The 17,968-nt window shown below is 45.4% G+C and overlaps 1 protein-coding gene across 1 annotated transcript in view; it reads right to left on the reverse strand.

Annotated features, from left to right (window-relative positions):
- The window catches only part of LOC128715381 (tyrosine-protein kinase Btk29A-like), a 65,138-nt gene that overhangs the window by 35,317 nt on the left and 11,853 nt on the right, over positions 1 to 17,968 (reverse strand). The window contains exon 4 of the mRNA XM_053810272.1: positions 17,789 to 17,932. Coding sequence (XP_053666247.1) covers positions 17,789 to 17,932 — 144 coding nt within the window. The remainder of the gene's footprint in view (positions 1 to 17,788; positions 17,933 to 17,968) is intronic.

The following is a 17,968-nucleotide window of genomic DNA, read 5'->3' on the forward strand; positions in this document are numbered from 1 at the left end:
TCCTCAAAGATTCATTTTCACAGTTGCAACAGAAATTCATGATTCTTATTTAGGTTCAATCTCTGAGGTTTCTTTAAAAATTTTGAAAGATTCATGAATCCTCAAACATTCTAAAATACTCAAAGATTCAAGAATCCTCCAAGATTAAGGTATCCTCAAAGATTCAAGAATTCTCAAAGATTTAAGAATTCTGAAAGAGTCAAAAATCCTCAAATATTCAAGAATCTTCAAAAATTAAGATTCTAAGTTGTTGGAGAAATTCATGATTCTTTGAGGATTCATGAATCTCTGAGGTTTCCTGATTTGAATAACTCGTGAGATTAATTAAGCACAACGTTAGAGAATATCGTCAAGCTTTGCTGAATATTTTATCAACTCTTCATCTCGAAAAGGATAAAAGAATTAACATTGAACAATTATCCTGCGATGGTAACCACCAACTCCCAAGCAGCTGTGTCGCGTATTATCTGACAAGTTATTATTTTCAAAACAAAAGGCACATTAAACGTATCTTAAAACGGGAGTGCCTTTTCGTGCCTCGCACAAACCACAAACCAATGAATCCTTTAACCAACACGCAACACAACCATCCAGACAAGCCAGCCAGAGCCGATCGATTCGTGTGGTGCAATTTAGTGAACCGTTCCTTCGCCATTCTCGCTACACACACACACACCCGCCGCTTGTGCATATCCACGGTCGTTCTCCAGAACAACAAAAGAAAAACCACAAAACGCACATATTCAAATTACAGGTTGCATTAACACGCTTTACAATACGGTCGGTGCCATCGATACTTGATCTCCATTAGCATGCTGCGTTAAAAAGGCAGGGGAGGGCTTTAAACGAGACATAATAACCCTGCTGCATTCGTCGGTGATCGCATTTCCGCCACCAAGGTCAACCGTACGCGCACGGTGCGGTCGGTACGCAAAAATATTATTATTATTCTTTCACTCTTCGGCTCACCTTGTCTCATGAGCAGTTCGCAAATGTAAAACCATCCGAGGGACAGCTGCCACAATTGGATCTTGTGCAGCCATACCGACAAACACACACCGTTCACGAGTGTTCGAAGCACGAAGGTGACGATGAAAGCATCATCACACCAAGAGCGGGGGGAGGTGGGTTACCGGATTTGAAGGACAAGTGGAGTGAGTTCTAGTGCCATGGATGGAAGACGAAACATCCGAGTACGCACGCGCATATAATGATGGACTTTCGGGTCGGATCGAAGTGACACCGTCCGCCGTCTATTCGGCCCACGGAACGTCACCGCGTGGTAGTGTGGGGGGGGTTCGAGTTTCGAAACGTTCCCTTTTTCGAGTGCAAATGCAGAGGACGATCGAATAAATCGAGCCACCAATTGAAGGTCTGGTGGCTGTTGCATTCTGACCCGTTTCGAACTGTGCGCACATGGGACACAACGAGACGAAAGATTTCTTGCGTACCTGCTTATTTGCATAACAGCCGATAGTTATTTGACATGCATCCGATCGTTTGGGTTGTGTTGAAACACACAACTCAACCAATACCACTCCCATTTACATCCCCAATCGCTCGCAACGTGTGAAAAGCCATTTCGCACCGACGAAATGGTGAGGACCCCTACTTCCCCATTAGCCCAAATAAACACAAACCGCCACAGATAGAGCATCCATTCGAAACGCACGGTGAAAAAGCTAATCTTCCGCAATATCCGTATTTAGTGGGGGGGGCTGGAACCGCTACCGCCGAATGTAAACAAATCGGCAAAACAACGGATGGAGAAAGCCAAAAACAAAACGACACCATTTGTGCCCTGTTTTGCAGACGCGGACTTTCTTTTCAGACGGATCGGATCGAAAACGTAAATTACTTTTACTTTCCTTCCTTCCCTATCATTGGCTTGCTGGTGAGCGTGTGTTTGTATGGGTACTTCCCTTAATTTTTCTCCCGAATACCCGCGACTGATCGCTACCGTCATCATCATCATCATGTCTATTAAGGGGTGGGATCGATCGAAACTACCACCGGAATCAGCAAATCCACTAAATCGTCCACCCCCGGGGGGGGGGGGGGGGGGGGGGGGGGGGAGTTTGGATTGATACCCGACGTTCCAACACCTCCAAATCCGGCAGCCAGTCAGGGGTTCAACGGACTGTGGACAATATCATGGCGTTTCGATGAACGAAGGCGTTGGCGGAATCGATTTACGGTGAGTCTAATTTCCAATCTAATCGACGTGCTGGAAGCAGAAGACGCGAACGAAACGAAAAAACTGACTCACCGTGGAGGGTGGGGAAAATCGGATAGGGTGCACACCAGCTCCAGGATAGGGTTAGACACATAAAGGAAAACCCTACGTTCAATGCACGATGGTAGCCTCTTAAGGCCTACGGGAACAATTTTCCGTCAATTCAATGCTCCACCAAGGGTAGGACACATTGTTTATTTTCCCAACCCCAATATATCCACAGCAACGACCTACTTTCGGGCTCGCGAAAGCAAAAGAACTCTCTTCCACTGGGGGGGAAGGTTTATGGAACGAGCCCGCAAAAAGTGTCCGAATAGTTCGTTCTTTTTGTGTTTTGGGGCGTTGTTTTGGTTCAAGCAGAACAGTTTTGTGAGCGTCTGGAGCAAAAAAAAAAACAAATCGGTTTAGACCACAACTACCCCAAACAACAAAACTTCTCAAAACATAGGCTCGGTTGAATCGAGCTGCTCGCGTAAAAAAGCGGGTTTAATCTTTTCTACCTCGCACGAAGGAGGGAGTCGATGGTAGAGAGCGTAAGACAAGTTGTTTAGTCAATGTATCTACCAGGCCGACTTCCCGGGCGAATGGTCACCACTTTCAGGTCGCGTACGATTCGTTGTGGCGAATTTTCGCGTGTAAGTAAGGGTCTCTTTCTCTCCCGCTCGCCGAAAGTTCGTGAAGTTCGTTCCAAGACTCCCCAAAAACACCAATCGTCCCAGCGATTTTACGTCCGCTCCAAGCGCTTCCCGCAAGACCTTCATCTACAGACGTACAATACACAGTGTGAGGGGGTTTTTTAACTGAATCACCGTGCCAAACTCATTCCACCACCTACATTCATGTCCAGACGTACTGGATGGAGCATCAAAGGAAAGCGAAAAAAAACGTCAGATTTCAGGTTTGTGACCAGTTCATGAATTTTGTCAGCCAAGAAATGGGGTCAAGCCGACCGATCATTCGGAGGGGATTTATCTGGTAGGGATGTAGATGTTCTTTTTTCGCTCTATAGAACTGCCAAAGTAAAGCCCCCGAGATGCAGCCATTAAATGTAAGCAGCGCTTTATTAACACTTCTGAAGCAATCACCTTTTTAAACCATTAACTGCTACATAAATCACTCATAATACTACCAGTTACTTGTTTAGGCAAGCTACTTCGGGGTGATTTTGTGAACAACGCACCGCATCTTTATTTACGATCTTCACTGCATTACGCCAAGTTTGAGCATTTATAAAAAACCCTTCATTCGCCGTGCGTCAAAAAGTTGAGTCCGTAATTTTGGAGGAACTGATTTTTAAGCTGTCGGCGCAATTGGTTCATGCGCAACTTTCTCTCACTTCCGCATCGAGCAGAAAGTGAGAAGATAAAAACACACGACAGTATGTCCGCCAAATTTGCTGACAGTCGAAGTCAACGACTCACGAAAACACACACACACACATCAAGCTAATCCAACAGCAAATCAATTGCATACAAACGTTCGCTCTAGCTTAACTTTTTCCGAAACGACATTCGTGAAATGCGTCAGGTGTGTGGAGAGTGAAAAAAAAACCCCCAAACAAACCACCGTCCAATTCCGCCTAAAATCCATTTGCAAAACCCGCGTGCTAATAAGCCGTGAAGCGTGTCCTAATTTTCCACCTTGCCTTGTTCGCACCCCCCTAATCCGGATGGATAGTTGAGTTTTTCATCAAAACAAAACACATATACGTGGAAAAGGTGAAATGTGTGTGTGGAGAGCGGAGACATTTAAAGATTGAGGTTGAATTAAACATGATCGAAACAATCGAAAGTGATTTTCCGCCCAAGCGACCAAAATTGCATCGGGGAAATGAAAATGATCGTACGCAGCAGCAGTAGCGAATCGGAAGTGAAAAAAAAATAATGGAAAACCACAAATCGCGGATGGGGGAAAAACGAGAGTGTTATATTGAATAATTTTCACGAACGGTAGACGAACGGAGCCGGAACGATCATTGGTGGATCATTTTTAATTTCCACGTGCAAACAAAAATGTTCCGATGATCGCCGTTAATTAAAGAAGAGTGTTGCTGGCAAACGTTTTATAACGATTGTGGTTTCAATTGCCCGAGTCTTGCATCATGGCTGCAGGTAAAACGTTTTCCCATACGTTGTAACGAACGAAAGCAGTCCGCTTAAGCTTTCCTTCCTTCCAGTGCAACCTGTACGGATGTATGTTGTTTTTCTCCACCATCTTCACGACACGATGACCTTCAGATTTTGCGCATCAACACCACCGGACCGCAATCAAACCAGTTTCAAGCTATCGTTTATCGGCAGGCAGCAGCGTTTTTTGGCGTGTTGTGCACCCCATTTTAGCTTCGATGACCGGTTTGGTAAGATTTCGTGAAGATCCACTCAGCCGCCAGACACCAACGAGTGCGTCTTCTGCTACGAAACGAAAACCTGTCGCATGTGCCATCCTTCCCTTACAATTTTGGATGCTGTGCTGGTGCAGAGGAGGGTTGTTGTTGCCTTTGCCATCGTCATAAGGTGCGTGACCTTCACACCATCCGTTTGTGCGGTACGTGATTGGCATCTCGAGGTGGTTGAGGATGGGATTTCCATACGGTTCCAATCCACTTGGCCGGTCTGGTTCGGTTGTGATGCTCAAAAAAAACCCATCTCAGCTAGAGCCTTATTGTTGCTCTGACAGTACTATCCTTGCACGTTTGAAATCAAATACCAAATAAAGCGTTGCGTGTTGTGTTTTTGTTAAGTACATCTCAAGTATTCTAGTGACTTCGAGGGGGGGTTTTTTCTTCTATCCAACATTCTACAGGCTAGCATCAATGCAATATTAATCGCAGTAAAAGTGAGCCTTTTTATTGCACACATCTCACCCTCAATTGACAGGTTTCACTCTTTGTATCGCAAACCCTGCTTACAGCATTCAATTCCATGCATTTGCTTATCTCAGAATCGACTGGACTGTCGAGCTCACATCTTGCCAAACCGTACCACCGGCTGACAGCACTGGCTCTTTCAATCAATTATACCTACACCATGGTCATCGGAAAACATGGCCACGATAAAGCCCACTTACGGTTCAGTTTGCGGGTATGAAACGTCACCGTGCGAATGCATTTTGGGTTGCGCGGCGCACTCACAAAACACGTCCGAACTGGTCGATATCTTGCAGCGGGCTTCAGTGCGGATCGAATCGCCAAGTTGCTAAGAGAAAAAAAAGGCTCCCCTTTTACCAACCCACAGCTGGTCCAGCGTGGCGAAAGAACCTCAACCACTGCAGCGAACGCAACGCTCGTACGCAAAACACCTTCCCCCGGGTGGGTCGGACTACCATTCGGACGTTAAGCAGCATTGCAGGGAGGGATGGTTACCTGCAGCACACCGATTCCCTTCACCCTTACCCCGGGCAGTTGTCACGTTTGTCATAGTACCGCGTGCTAAAGTTACGATCGCCGGCGGCAAGATCATTGCTCAAACGCGATATCACTCACTGTCCGCCGACTCCGGGCGGTTAAAAGGCACAAAAGTGCGCATTGTTTGCCCTACGGAGCACCTAGCTGGAGTTGGAATCATTTCTCAAACAGCCACCACCAACAGGCCGCTGGTGGTGGACAATTGGCCTCTAGCAGGGTTCCATTTGCAACGAGCGGCACCGACGACGTTAAAAAGTGCGACACCGTACACTGCACGGACCGCACCGCACGGAGCCACGATCTACGAATCTTAATCGTCTTACAACCCTGTGGAGATCGCGTAATGCAAGGAATGGATTTTTTTGTTTTGCTATTTGTTTCTCTTACACACAAAAAAATATATTACATTCGCTAAGCTGCACACACACACACACTAGCGACCACAAAACATGGTGAACCGCGGTAACGAAAATGATCACCCCCAAAACCGAAACAAAAAAATAAGAAACAAAACCTTTTAGTCTTATGGCGGTCAATTCGAACTGACAATTATGAGCCGAACTGCAACTACACGTTGCATAAGCATTAAGCAGGAGTGTTCGAACTGTTTCTATCCTCCTCCTTCAATGCACTTGAAACTGCACTCCGCACTCGAACTGGCCCCGGATGGTCGAAAGGCGTTCCTTTCCGTTCCGTTTAAGCGCGGTGCAAAATTTTTATCACGCAACACCTTCCACGCCCGCACGAGAGCCTTATGACATTTTCCGAAGATCATCAGCCGGCAAAAAAAAAACGAAGGCTCGCACAACCCGTTTTGCGATTGCGTTGTGCCGATGCGATGCTCCGGCATATTTGCATACAGAACAGATCCACCACCGTCTAATGGTGCAGCAAGGTAGCCAAACCATGGGGGGGGGGGGGGGGGGGGGGAGGGTTCTGCCTGCCACCTCCGGTAAGCTCCGGAAGCGTGTTTGCCAAACAGGTACGGTGTCAATAGCAGTGGGACTGAACAAACGCAAAAAAAATCCACCAACCCGCTATCGTTCTTGGGGCGACATTTGCCAACATTTCCTCACCATGCAAACGTTATTTTTTTTTTGTACACACATTAACCGGTTTGCTATGGTGCGCGTGTTGCTGTTTGTGTACTGTTTGGAATGGTAGAATTTGAAGTGGCAAGAGGCAGGGCCCTATAGTGCTGATGTGTGCTAGCAAAACGGTGCTTTCTCCACCGTCTTTATGCTCTTTGCCCTTTTGCAAAATTTTACACATTATGAAACTGTTTTGTGTTTTGTGGTTGATCTCTTCTAAATTAACAATTCTTTAATTTTTTGACAACGTATTTTCAGTATTTTAAATGTCCTAGCGATAAATTCGTTTGTCAAAAGCCATTTAACGGCGACAGAGTTGAGACTAATCATCAGTAGACTGAGCTCAGGATTTTAGTCGTACATCGAACCTCAAAGACGATCATTGACGGGATCTTAATTCTTGTTGATCAAACACCCTCCTAACAACAAATAGTTCGTCTGCGTCCAAATCGACGTCATACAAAGGCACCAACCAACTTGACCTGCTGAGAAAACCTGTCCCACCGTTTCGGGGGTGCTATCGCTGGTGCACCAGGTACGATCGACGCAACTTCGCCACGCATATACTCACACGTACAGCAACAACAACAAAACTGGCCGTGAAGCGCTCACACACAACAACCCTAAACCTAAACACACGTACCCGGCCAGCGAAGTGCGGACAAGTTTTGGAAAACAAAAAACAAAATAAACCCAACGATCGTACAAGCGCCAGCCCAAAAAGGGAAGAGAATGATCGACTTCAAAACGGAAGATACCTGGCTGGCTTTAAAACAGTTTGAACGATGATGGGCGGCGATGTGGGAGAAGGGGGATAACGACAGGGTGCAACAGGGGTTTTAGGAGCCAGTCTCACGCTTAAAACTACACATCATGCACTCGTTTTCGCTGGTTAATCGTGTCAGCGCGGCGCAGGGCTTCAAAAACTGTCCGCAACGCAACGCAGTAAATAACACCACTTTCATCTGTTTTTTTTCCCCCCCAATCACCCCAACCACCCCATTGCACTTTGGAAGGTCTTCGCACACAACCTGCAATTAGCAGGCGGCAGCGGAGAGGGGTTTTTTTTTTGTTGCGGAAGGACAAAAAACATCAACGACCAGACAGGCGACGAAAGCTAGCGCAACACGCGCAAGAGAGGGCGTCGCACGACGAATCGATCACAATCTCACGCGAATTCAATCTGCATTTGCTGGATTGACTGGATTTTGTTGTTGGTGGTGCTGTTGGCTTGTATTATGTGACACTCTTTTCACTTCGCGCACACATACGTGTGTGCAAACGGCAAAGGAGCGCGAGATGATCGGCCGATCTGGACTTTCGAAATCGAATCCCACAAAATCTTGATCTTTCCGTCATTTTTTTTTTCTTTTTTCGTCATCAATTTTCAATTCGGGAACACTGCACGGTTTGGACACTCGCGGTGATCGTCTGATCATCACTCTCTTTTTCCACCGGATCTCTCACCCTCGCCGTGTCACCAATTTCATATTCACTTGCGATAGCTTTTCATCGCCTTCTTACGTTTGCTAAACACGTTGTCACACAGTTTTTGTGCAAGTGGTTCTAACAGTATCGAGGTATGCACACACACACACATGCACAGAAACTAACCGAACTGGGAACAGGACCACCAAACGAAGGGAACTACAACCACGATCGACAAACAGACGGACCTCGGCGGTAAGTACGTCCGAAGTGTACGGCAGAAACGCAACGACTAAGCCCACAACATCGAAAACCCGTGCCATCAAAACATGGGTCTCGTTCTCTTTCTCTCTCTCTTTCTCTCGCGCTCTTTCGCTCTGTATTCCCTCTCGTCCATACAATCATGCTTAAACATGAACGCGTGCGAACCACTCACACATGCACAGGCAGACCGAAAACCCGTACCCGGAGCATAAAGATGGTGGGTAACTTCACAACCACTAGTTCGCGGCACCAGTCGCGATCGACATTGGAGCGAAGAGAGTGATCATCATGTTCCAAAACTACCCTCTTAAGAGATCCCAAACACACAAACAGTCCCCCCCAATGCAACAGTCTCCCCAAGATGTCTAAGTACTCCTCAAGAAGAATCAAGAATTGGACAAATCTCAAAAAGGGGTAGAATCCTCCTGGAAGGTGGCGAAGCTCCCGAAGGCTCCCCTTTTCCCATGGCCGGGAAGGGAGATCGAACTCGCTTAAACAAGTCTTGTTCGATCGCGTTCGATCGTGCGCAGTACGCGCGTGCTGGTGGTGGTGTATGTAGCAGGGGATGAGCTCGTCTCTTTGTCCGTGTGAACGAACCAAGGCGACGGCACTGCCTGCAACAGGTCGATCTTTCTCTCCCGTAGGGGTTCGTTTTCTGGCTTAAGGGTCACACACAGCATAGTGAGGGTGCGGGTTTTACCCCCTCTGAGGGATGCTCTTTCTTCCTGGCCCAAACAAAAGACCGTAGCAGGGATCGTGAAAGAAAGAACGAGCGAGCGAAGCGGAGAGAGTGTGTGTGTTTGTGACCGAATTAAACCCAATTTTACATAGCACGGGGTTAGCATACGCGGTGTGGAGCCGGTGTATGCGTGACTCCAGGGGTACTATCTATACCATTTCAAATGGTTATTACCACCGTCCGTAAGGGCTGTACCGGGCTGGCGTGGCAAACGAACACATGCAAACGAACCGCGCGAAACAGAACAGGTCTTCCGCGGTCGAAAGCCGCCGCTACGAAAAGTAAGTGCACCGCGCGAAGAAAGGCTGCTCCGTCTCGCTTACACGCGCGTTCATACGATCTGGAGGCTGGAAAATGGGGGAGGATAGTACGAGGGAGCGAGATTACAATAAAAACATGATCTTTCATTGTTGTTACCGCTTACAACGAGAGGTAAGCGCTTGCGTAGTGAAGTGTTTGGTACGAGCATGATTAAGTGATTGTCACACACAAAAAAAAAACTAGTCAGAATACAACTAGACACGCAAAGATAAATAGAAGCATGGATACAGCGAAACATCTACGAACCATTTATCTTTTTCGAGTGGTTTTTTTTTTCGTCAGCATTTTGGAATTAAATCGGCTTGAAAGGGTCACTGCACCCGACGGATTAAAGGTGCACAAAACCATCTCAATACGAATTTTATTTAAAACATAACATTTTTGTATGCTTTTTTATGAAATAAATACCCAAAAGTGTTACAATTCTCGTATTCCATTCTAACCTTAATCGAGAATCTTAACTCATGTGAGCACAATACAACAACAAAAAGAACCTCGCGAAAAAAAAGGGTTCCATCCCGGCGGTTCTTTGTGTCTGGAGAGCATGTAGATTCCGTCTTCGTACCAGGCCACTGACCTAACCCGCACACTCTTCGCTTTGCAGTTACGATTGGGAAGGTTTATTTCCTTCTTAATACACACTCACACGCACGCACAAAGTAAAGCACAAAAAAAGGAACCCAAATGTGCAAATATTATCATCCTCAGATGTTCACCAGCCCGATTGCAATACCGTCCCAAAACCTGGCCGTATCGTTGATCATTGTTATTAACGGCATTGGATTTTGTGGTGCAATGGTGACGCGCTGCATAATAAATAATCTTCGCGGCTGTGAAGCGGGAAATGACATTTATTTTTCGGAGTTGGAATTGTGAACTTTTACTCAGCTGCTTTCTCAGCTGGGGGAACTTTTACTGTAGCGAAATATGAAGCCATAAAATGTGGGACCTATAAGTTGTTCTTAAGCTATTATGGTGTGTCAAATCAGTTGGTAGAAATGAGTATCGGTACTCAACCGCAGTCAGTTAAGCATTTTGCATTATATTATTCACGATCACACTTAAGGATCAGCTGTAAATTAAGTGCTTATTGATGTCCTTTAATATACTTCAAGCGGTAACAAATGCATTGTGCTTGGTACCCAAACAAACTGTTATTTGCACAAAGGAAAACGATCAATAAGAGCTAGTAACTGGTAAACCGAATAAAGTATGCACACCTGGGCAGTGCACTACGGGGTTTTTGCAGCAAACGAAGCGGCTCTATAGCCCTATATACACCGGGGTTGACTAAAAGCCAGCAGGACAAACTAAACTACAGCCCCAACCGGTATAGGCGAATAATTCAAACAAATGTCTTGTGGAGCAATGCTGAAGGTTTTCTGTAATTGTACGTGTAACTTTCTGCTCGATTTGGTCCACCGAGGGGGCAAGCCGTGTTGGAGCTAAGCAAATTGTTATGAGCTGCTAATTGGGAGGAAAATGCGAATGTACGCGGTACGTATCCGGGCCGGACTGTACCCGCTGGGCGATCGCAATGATAAGGCACTTACATACAGGAAGGAACGGTTTGTATGGTTAATGGTAATAATAAAGGGCGGAACTGACAGAACAACAAAGAATTTGCACAGCTCGGGTTGTTCGTACCAGTGCCTAGTAGGTGGGTGAGGGTGGGTGAGGTATGGGTATGATCAGATCGGGCCAGTCCAGGGGTTAAGATAAGTGGTGTCGGCGAACAACAGGCCATGTATCATAGTGACGAAGAGAGACAGAGAGGTTCTTTTGGACTAATTTGCCTTGCAAACAGTCTGATGTTGCCGACGGGAGACAGTTCCACAAAAGGTTTAAATTTAATTAATTAAAAACAACAGTCACAATGATATAATCACGCTCTTTTTAAATAATAAAAATAAAGGTTTTTATTTGGTGGGACCAATATAAATTTGTTTATTATGAGCCCAACAAAGAGAGCGTAAGAGAACAAATATTAAGCACATAATTATATTGGATAACCTTTTCTTTCAAACTAAAAAATTGCTATCGTATCTTTGTTGCGCTTATCTGCCTGCTTCGTACAGTACCATAAGTGAATGCATAAGGTCAATAATACACTACCAAGAAGCAACAATCCTCTCCTTTCTTCGTGTGCTTTCGTGCGAATCTTCCTCAATGCAACCACAGCCCAACATCACAAACCCCGAATGATGCTGGCTGACGTCAATATTCAATACCAAACGATCTGCGACAGTCCGGGGACCCTTTGCTTCGCTCATCGCACTGTCTATTCCACCGTCAAAAAAAACCGGGTCGATCCACCCGAGAACCGGACCGGGAACATCACGACCATCGAACGGGCCACGAAAAAAGCTCCAACCGCGTCGAACCGGGAAAGAGTATTGGACGATCATTTGAATAATTTATTGAAATTGATTTCACAACACCTTGGTGCAGGTCCCACGCCTTATGCTTGGCGAATGGAAAAAAAAATGGTCCGGCAGTCGTGCAAAAACCGAACGTTTGCGAAATAGAAAGACACAAAATCGCAAACGGATTCTCATGTCCGACGGGGGTTTGGAATGAGCGCGGGAGCGGGTTTGATGGGTTTACTTCGAATCTGTGCAGATTGGCAGAAGCGATAGTGTACGAGAGCTTATCGCGTAGAGCAATTGTAGCTGGCTGCATGATTGCAGAATATTGGTACGATGTTAACTAAGTAAATTATCGGAAATCAGCACTAGAAGAATAATTCCAAACATAAATTTAATTTAGTCTTCAATTACGTCTATTCATGAGTTGTAGGGTCAACGGACCATTGGACGACATATGGCTGACACGTGCACTAGGAAACTTCCACTTCGTTTCGATTCGTTACGAATTATAGTTCCCTTGCGATGGCAACTAAGCAGGAGAGAAAAAGAAACGAATAAAAACACCAGCTTCCAACCGGTAAAGAAGGAGAAACGTAAAGAACAATTTCCATACAGCTTTATTTCACTTCAGTTTCGTTCTGGTGGTATCGGAGATGGGAAAAAAAGACCCGATTCAACCGGGAACGAAGCACCATAAATGTCGATCTTCTTCGATGATGCGCAAGAATGAACTTTCTTCCCGATTCGTCAACCCCGTTTCTGCCATCCCAGCGCATTACATTCCTCTCCTCCATTTGGTTTTTAAAACGAACTGATAATAATCTCACACGTTGCGCAGGTCCACAGTTAACAGCTCGGCTATAAAACTTCGCGAGTCGGTACGACCGTGGCGGTATTCGAATTATCCTCACCAAACAAATCAACTCGCCCGAAAGCTTATGAAGCCTTCCGGATAAACACCAACTGGCGTTTGGCCTTTTGGGCAGAGGGCGCACCCGCACGGATGCCCATCAAACAGCACAACACAACATGCCCGATGCTTTACCCACCCGAAAGGCAAAAAGGGAACAGCAGCACGGCAAGCGTCACAGCATGCAGCCGCACTAGTCCTTACCCCTTCGGGGGGGGAAGAACAAAAATTAAAGTGCGGCGAACAAAACATGCGTACAGTCCGTCACTGATCGCGCCTTCGCACAAACCACAATGTGTGGAGAAAGAATAAAATATATTACTACCACCCGTTACAAAAAAAAGCCTCCTTTCCCGGGGGAGCGACAGCCGGAATGGGAAACGGCCGGAGACCTCAACGATGACCCGAACGAACGATAAATTTCAATGCATGCATCAGTGACGAACCTCACCAAAAACGCGACCGAAACCCTCAAACAACCGACCGGCGGACGGTAGTAAAACTCATCGCATTTAAACATTTTCGATTTTATTCCTATCCACCTCCGACCGGGGAGTTCACCGGAACACCTGAACACATACACGGACTCCCCATTCGTCTCATTTATTGTCGACGGGTAAAGCCGCACCACCGCATTTCTTGGAATGATTTTCATGTTTCAATTCCACTAAAATACGATCAAACATGGAATCGTTGAACTTTGGTGGCCGCTTGGTTTGGTGCGGGAAAGAAACGATGAAGATCGTCCGATCGGGCAATCAACGCAACAAAATGCTACGATTGATTAATAAAGGCACGATGAAACATCTGTTATTTTAATGGGACTTGATCTAAAACGATATAACACTGTGAATTAATTTTAATCATATGCAAATCGCTTAGAATTTATTAGATGAGCAGCGATTGGATGAGTTTGGAAGGCTTGCAGACGTCTTCCCAAGGTAAGTCATTTCGGCTATTGGGGGCATACGCTAATTAGCGTATTTGAATGCATTTAAAATTAAGCTCATAATTACACTTTGCCGAATGCCGAAATTGCCGAAAATTGCTTACAAATTAACAACGACATGGCGCACTGTGAAGGACTTTGTTCTGGTGCATTTAGGAACTGCACTGATGTCGTCCGTGCCAAACCCAATTAACTTCTAACTCGCGCACGCTTCCGGCAGTGGCAGTACTGGCCGAGAATAAAATGCTAATTGAAGCAACGCAACAGGTGCACCTCGCACAAACACACAAAACACAGAATACAGTTTCCGGTACTAAACATCGAATCACGGTCATGCATAAGAAACCTTTTCTTCCTTTCCCCTTTTCCTTCGCCAAATTTTTTTTTTTGGGTGTGCAGATGGTACATAACAACATTGTTACGTACCGGTTGTGCCCTCCGTGCATATTCGTTTTGGGCCAAAAGTAGACGAACGCCACCGCTCGCCATCATTAGGTTCGCCACAGACAGCATCGCAGTGGACGCGCTGGAATCGTTGGTCCAAACGCCTAATGACGCTAATTAGAAAAGCCGTGGCTGGGACAGCATGTTTTGGCACACGACCCCTTTCCGGTTTTATGCTTTTGCATGCGCCTCCAGTGCTCCTTTCCTGCTGGTTCCGGGGTGCGAAACGAACCACAACACATGTTGCCCTCAATGATGGACACGTTCGTCAACGAGGTTAAAGTCGTTAAAGCTTCTTTGCGGTGTACCACCGACACAGGGAAAAGGAATTTCGTCTCAATAATCGATCGACCCTTGAGGTACGAATCGGTTGTTTCCGGTTTTTTTTGGGTGATCGAGTGAATCATGTTACTGATGCAGTCATTTGCAAAAAAGAAAAATGCATATATACAACGAACATTATTCGTTCTTAATTATGTTTAATTGTCGCCCAAATGTAGGCAATTTGCACTGCAACTTTTGATTAGGAGTTATTTTATAACAACATAAATTATTGATTGTTGCTGTTTCCATTACCCCTCAATGTACTGTACCATGGTAATATAATCTCCATTTTGTTCAAATTCTCTGTAGATCTTCATGAACTACTCTCTCGCCAATCGATGAATGAAAAGGCAGAAAGACAAACACAGGAAAAAAAAACACTTTCGCCTCTAGCCATGATTGATGTAACGTACAGCTAATCAAAACGCACGATGATGACTTCCTCTCACGACTCGTTTTTGACCTGCTCCGACAGCGTACGATTATACCTTTTCCGTGCGTTGTTGAACAACACCGATCGGGACGGCGAAGGATGCGGTTGATGCGCACGATTAAGAAGCAAATTACTATTCATTGCTGATAAACTTACAGCGAGTTGATTTTTTTTTTGCTTCCTTTGCAATTCGGAGCTTAACTACTTCCCAGCCGTGGGCACGTGTGTGTGATCGTGAATCATTAGGAGGTGAGAAAAAAGAGCAGCAGCGATGTTGCAAAGCCCCGGCTTTTCTGTAGTGCGTGCATCTACAGATGAATGTTTGGCTCCTCGTGGCCCCCCACCCGTTTGCCCCGCAGATGGGAAATGGATATGCCAACCGATCGTTCACTCATCACGAACCAACCGCCAAGCAACCGGAAAATGACACGATGAGTCGGAACAGCGGAAAAAACCAACCCTCCGTCCTTTACATGCGCGAACGGGGAAGTAAATACGTTGGAGTAGTTTCACTACAACCGGGCGGCACATTGCATGGTTGCAAACAATTTCAGAATTTATGCCATTTGGGCCGCATACAACAGATCGTTTTGGGTGGGAAACGATCACGCCACCGGTTCTGGTGCGTACCGTGGGGAATGAAGTGATACATTGTTTGGTGCGCTATTATCAATGCAAATAAGATACGCGTTAATTGGTTTATCTGATTGCAGCACTTGACGGGTTCATATGCATATTTAAACTGAAACGCTTTAAACGCTCAAGAGTAATTCGATTTATCTTGCTCGCTAAAGGCGCCAATTCATTCGTCCATGGCTTCATTCATTGTCGTTTTGGTATTTTTTACAAAAAAAATAAGGCTACAAGCTGTGACTGTAAAGCCACACCTAATTATCCACATTCCTGAGTTATCGCAACGAAGGTTCCTTGCTTCTTCTTGCTTTAGGAATCCAGGTTACCGTGCCGAATTGATTTATCCTTCATACTCAAAATCCATCAGCAAACAAGTTCTTCCAGCTACTACGAGAGAAAGAAAACGGAATTAGTGATTGAAAACTTCTTTGAAACCATCCTTCCTTCTTCCCTGAAAGAAGTTCGTATTTGGAAACACATTTGTCACGGATTCTTTGCATGTTTGGTGCCATTTCATTATGGATAAATTAGTTCCGTTTCGGGATAAAGAGCAAGAGAATAGAAAAAAATTTACGACACAATGTTCAGCCCATCATTGTTCATTGAAGGTAAGAAAGGAAGAATGTCTACCAAGAATGCATTTCTGTATATTTTATTCTACTTCTAGGCACATTCTATAGCTGCGAGACAACATGCCGTGCGCTCCGGTAGGGACACCTTAGAAGCAAACTTTCCCTTCCCATGCGAAGAACGCTGGAGAAGAAGAAAAGGATTTCCTACGCTCATACCTGCCGAGGATAAACGGTTGCAATTGCCGCACGTTCCTCTTCAACGGCAATATATCTGGTGGTAATAGGGCGAAGGGGAAAAAGAAACAATCCGCCCTGCCAGTAGGTCCACACTCAGCTGCCCCGTTGACCGAATACCCCGGAAAACCGTTGAACGGTTAAATTGGGTCTAGGGTTCACAAGAAGGTGCAGATAAGAACCAACGCCTGCGAACGCTACGAACACGGCGCAGTGCCAATGCGGTAAGAAAGCCTACCAAAGCGATGGACTTGAGCACGGTGCAATCTGCTGCCGGGACATCCGGTGTAGCAAGCGATAGCTTTTTTTTCCTTTTCACTACAGAGGCCTACAGCACACACCACCTACGGCAAAAGAAGAGCATGAAACCGAGGAAAGAAAAACGCACGAGCGCACTACCGAGCTGCGGTATAAATTAATCCCTCTTCGCTAGATGGATGGTGGTGCTGGATGGCCGGTGGGTAATAGAGCACACACTGCCAAACTGGTGGCACCATTAGGAAGCAGGCAGCTTCTGCAGAGGACAGAAAAGAAAGCATAGAAAGCAACTGGAGAAGAAATAAACTGCACGTTCAAACTGGGACAGAACGGCAGGTAAGTGGTATCGTAACGCCACCACCTACAAAACACACCAGAAATAGGGGAATTAACCTGTCCTCCTGAAAGGTTCTTCCCCATTCACCTTTCGGGACAGTTTTCGTATTTACATTCGGTTGCTCATAAAACGTCCATCGTTAGAAGGCGATTTCGCCACTGACCTTGAGGGCTGCCTTTGGAATAGGGATAAAGTTAAACAGCTTAAAAAACCTAACCCCAAAAACCTATTACTACACGTGACAGGTGGTAAAGCAATTGAAACGTCAATTGAACGCATACATACGGAATAACAAATCAGCATTCTGAAGAGAATTGCTTTGAAGATGTTATGTTTTATGTTCACGCATGCAGAATGGAGGTTAAAAGAAAATAAAACAATTTGCTGTCCTTCAGAGAAGATTTGGGTTTTGTGTTGAAACAAGTGCGAGATATTTCTTTTTTTTTTAAGTACAGAGGTCCTTTTTGGTGGAGAATAGGCATCAGTAATTGCACGAAACAAACCTGTGAAGAATGTTAATATTCCCGGGTAGCTCTTACTTGACACCCCCATATGCTTTTTTAACAGTACACAATTAAATTCCTGTGAGCCTGTGATCAGTTAGCTTAACATAACAAAGAGTCCAATATCATGAACACTTCAAGTTTGAAGAGTATTTAAATAATTCCTTCTTCTAAAAGGCTAATTAACTTAAATAATATATACAACATCTCCTAAACTTGCATCCACACATGTGTCTCTCAAAGATTTCCCAACAATTCAATTAGATTGCTAAAAATTGGGGCTTTGCTGGTCAACCCACCAACGAAAACCCAAAAAAACTGCATCATCGTGGCCACTTACTTGGATTATTGTTGTACTCCGGCCATACCGTTGCCACCTGACATCCGAGCGCTCGACGATTTAAGCTTCGGCAGCAGGACCACTTCCTGCCCTGCCAAAGTCCCAGATGGTAGCTGAACGACTTCGGACTATACTCTTCGCAGACTACGGATAGAAAGAAAGAGAAGACGTAAGAACAAG

The sequence above is a fragment of the Anopheles marshallii genome, chromosome 3, assembly GCF_943734725.1.
Source record: "Anopheles marshallii chromosome 3, idAnoMarsDA_429_01, whole genome shotgun sequence".
In the NCBI taxonomy this organism is placed as follows: Eukaryota; Metazoa; Arthropoda; class Insecta; order Diptera; family Culicidae; genus Anopheles; species Anopheles marshallii.